The sequence below is a fragment of the Bison bison genome, unplaced genomic scaffold (genome assembly GCF_000754665.1).
Source record: "Bison bison bison isolate TAMUID 2011002044 unplaced genomic scaffold, Bison_UMD1.0 scf7180017864068, whole genome shotgun sequence".
NCBI classification, from domain to species: Eukaryota; Metazoa; Chordata; class Mammalia; order Artiodactyla; family Bovidae; genus Bison; species Bison bison.
In genome coordinates, this window is record NW_011494640.1 from 8,242,016 (window position 1) to 8,246,072 (window position 4,057).

The 4,057-nt window shown below is 39.6% G+C and overlaps 1 protein-coding gene across 1 annotated transcript in view; it reads left to right on the plus strand.

Annotated features, from left to right (window-relative positions):
* Nucleotides 1-4,057, plus strand: part of COL4A4 (collagen, type IV, alpha 4) — a 150,975-nt gene that overhangs the window by 13,084 nt on the left and 133,834 nt on the right. The window contains exon 2 of the mRNA XM_010837105.1: nucleotides 3,011-3,181. Coding sequence (XP_010835407.1) covers nucleotides 3,126-3,181 — 56 coding nt within the window. The 5' untranslated portion in view covers nucleotides 3,011-3,125. The remainder of the gene's footprint in view (nucleotides 1-3,010; nucleotides 3,182-4,057) is intronic.

Genomic DNA, 4,057 nt, shown 5'->3' on the forward strand with positions numbered 1-4,057 from the left:
GAATGGCATTGAAACATGTAAAATATCATGTATGAAACGAGATGCCAGTCCAGGTTCGATGCACGATACTGGATGCTTGGGGCTGGTGCACTGGGATGACCCAGAGGGATGGTATGGGGAGGGAGGAGGGAGGAGGGTTCAGGATGGGGAGAACATGTATACCTGTGATGGATTCATTTTGATATTTGGCAAAACTGATACAATTATGTAAAGTTTAAAAATAAAATAAAATTAAAAAAAAATAAAAACAAACTTCAATAGAAACACACTGTCTTGGCTTCTCCTATGTGATGACAGCCTTTTATTTATGAGAAATTTTATTCAGTGTCATCAAAAGCATGGTTGAGACAAAAAGTTTTGTGCTCTTAACATAGGTGGTTGCAGCAAAGGAAATATTTGTAGATTGCTGTGGATTGTTGTAGACTGTGTGACAACTTTTGGGGAACTGTAGAGTCCAGTACACACCACCGTTCATGGTGTCCAGCTGACAGCCAGCTGGGCCTCTGCTTAGCTGTGACTTGGGAGCGGCACTCTAGCCAGGAGAGTGGTTCTAAAGTCTCTGTGACTCCTCTGTGGCTTTGTTTTCAGGCTAGACAGATGCGTGAGATGAGCACGTAGTCATCTGAGGCTTGCTCCGGGTAAAACTGTGAACAAAACTGTTTTACCTTTGACAGCTCGTTTACTTAACAACTAAACAACAACAACAACTGTTTATCAAGACATGCTTATTTTTTTGGATGAATTATATGCTGCTGCTGCTGCTAAGTCATGTCAGTCGTGTCCGACTCTGTGCGACCCCATAGACGGCAGCCCATTAGGCTCCCCCATCCCTGGGATTCTCCAGGCAAGAACACTGGAGTGGGTTGCCATTTCCTTCTCCAATGCATGAAAGTGAAAAGTGAAAGTGAAGTCGTTCAGTCATGTCCGATTCCTAGCGACCCCATGGACTGCAGCGCACCAGGCTCCTCCATCCTTGGGATTTCCCAGGAAAGAGTACTGGAGTGGGGTGCCATTGCCTTCTCTGGAATTATATGCTACTAATAACCATAATAATGTCAACCCAGGAGAAAAAAATTTTTTAAGACTCAGGAATTTATGATCATAAATGAAAATATTGAATTTATATACATATTTTTGTTGCAGAGAAGTATAGTGCAGTGATTAATATGATTTTCAAATATAAAATTATATTGCACTAGGATAGAAATGGGGGAGGGATACACTTTATCACATTAAGTGGGCAGACTAATTGCATGATGTATTTATTTTGGGATTAAAAAGCAAATACCTCTGGTGTTCTTTAATTTTTGACTGTGTTTCCTATTTGTCTGAAATATCAAATACAGTTTGAATGTTTCAAGCCAATTTATGTATTCCTCTTAAAACAGTAATTTGTTTTATTGAGACATGCTTCTAGAAGGCAAATAGAAAACTACATCAATGATGGATTTAGGAATGGGAAAAGATCTAGTTACTCAAAATGATTCTGTTTCTACTTGGTTTTGAAATTATCATGGAACATCATTCTGATGCTTACTTGGAAAACTAGTCTCTCATAAATATAACATTGATTGAGTTTATCTAGATTTTATCTAGAAATTTAAAATTAAGTTGTAACATTCTACACTCCCATTTCCTTCTCTGTACTTAATTCTGACAGGTACGGGTCTTTAGAGAAGCCAAAGTTTTAAAGATGAGACATTTCAAATTCTTTGAGCCAAAGAGAGCTTTTTTCAAAGTATATGGTACTTGGGGTCAAGATTTTTTTTCTTTTTTAAAATTGAGATGTTTCAAAAATGAAACACACCATTTTCACTCTATTAAAGTTTATAATTAGTGGTTTTTAGTGTACTTATAATATTGTACAACGATTACCCTATCTAAATCCATAACACATTACTCTCCAGAAAACTCCATACCTCCCATTCGCCCCTCCTCCAACCTTTGATAATTACTAATCTATTAATATTTTCTGTCTCTATGGATATGCCTATTCTGACATTTCACACACATGGAATTATACAGGACGTGATTTCTTTCACTTGGCATCACATTTTCAAGGTTCCTCTATGTTGTAGCACTGATTGGTACTTTATTCTTTTCTGTGGTCAAATATTCCATTGTGGGACTTCCTTGGTGGCTCAGTGGTAGAGAACCTGGTTGCATGCAGGAGACATGGGTTCAATCCCTAGGTTGGGAAGATCACCTGGGAAGGAAACAGCTACCCACTCCAGTGCCCTTGCCTGGGAAATCCCACGGACAGGGGAGCCTGGAGGGCTACAGTGCATGGGGTGTCAAAAGAGCTGGGCGTGACTTAGTGAGTAAACAACATCAACAAGTATTTCACTGTACAGATGTAGCACGTGTTGCTTAGTCATCAATTGAAATGAGTTGTTCCCACTTGTGGCCATTACAAATAATTCTGCTGTAAATATTCATGTACAAGGTTACGTATGAACATATTTTGTCAGTTCTCTTGTGTGTATACCTAGGAATGAAATTGCTATGTCATATGGTAACTCTGTGTTTAACTTTTTGATGACCTGCCAAAATGTGGTACCATTTTACATAAAACATGTTTATATGTCTTTGCTGTTTGTAGGCAAAATGTGCATTTCTATACTAGGGGATTCCTTTTTAGTTTCAAAAATAAAAAAAAAAAGCACTTGAGTGAATTTTAGCTTGAATTTTTAAGAGAAAAGACTAAATAGAAGAAAATTTCACATAACAAAGTGAAACAATAATTTTTGTAAAAGTTTTCCATACGTATATCTTTTCATTTTTGAAAAATGTGTTTATGAATGAAAGGATTTGGTATTTTTATTTCTAAGAATTAAAAATTGATATGTATTCAGTTTACTCATCACTAAGGAAAGAGTGTTATGTCAAAACAGTGAAGTTCCCCTTTAGAAAATATTTCCATCACTAACTCTGAATAATGAAAGCAATTATTTTAGATGTGGTAATGCATACTGTGTTTAAAAAGATATTTTATATTTGCCATACACAGACTGTAAAGCCAGGACACAGACCCTCAGTTATAGATGAGAGTCTTCTGGAAGAGAAGGGAAGACGGGCAGCGTTTTTGTTGAGCGCCAAGACTTGAACATGAAGTAATTTTGCACATGGCACTGGTAAGGCGTCCTTTCAAGTGCAACAAGCTCTTGGCCACCAATTCCTGGTGAGTGTCCTCAAGTACGATCACTGGCTTTTATTTGGGAATTTCTCCCCAGTGTTGGTTTTATAGGTATAAATTATCTGAGTGTCAAAAAACCAAAGTATTCCATAAATCTATAAATTTTACCCACTGCCGTTCTATTAAACAGCACTTTTCTTATTAAGCAGTAATTCTCTCTACTCTTCCAGAATTGCAGCCAGTGGGAGAATGTACAAGGGCACAGATTCTTGCTCTCCTATTCACTGGGTTTGAATAGCAAAAGCCTTCTCGTGTCCAGAGCCGCAGGGTCCCTATAACTAGCAGTTATAGCAGTTAGGACAACGCACTGCATGAGTGTGGTAGGCAGAATGATGACCCCCCCCAAAGCTGTCCACGCCCTAATCCCTTTAACCTCTGAATGTGTTCTGTTACATGGCAAGGGAGAATTATGGTTATAGATGAAATTAAGGTTGCTAATCAGCTGACTGTGCAATGGGGAAGTTATCCTGGATTATCTGAGGAACCCAGTATAATCACAAGGGTCCTCCAGCCCACTCAGCCGCAGTGTCCCCTTTTGGCTTCCCTGGTGGCTCAGGTGGTAAAGAATCCGCCTGCAATGCAGGAGACTCGGGTTCTATCCCTGGTCGGGAAGATCCCCTGGAGAAGGAAATGGCAACCTACTCCAATACTCTTTCCTGGAGAATCCCATGGACATGAAGAGCCTGGCAGGCTACAGCCCGTGGGGTTGCAAAGAGTTGGGCACAATTGAGGGACTAAAGCACTGGAAGTGGAGGGAGGCAGAAGATTGAGAGTCGAGAAGGAGATGTGATGATGGAAGCAGACGTCAGAGGGAGGTAGCAGGAGAGAGACTTGACTGGTCACTGCTGGCTTTGAAGGTGG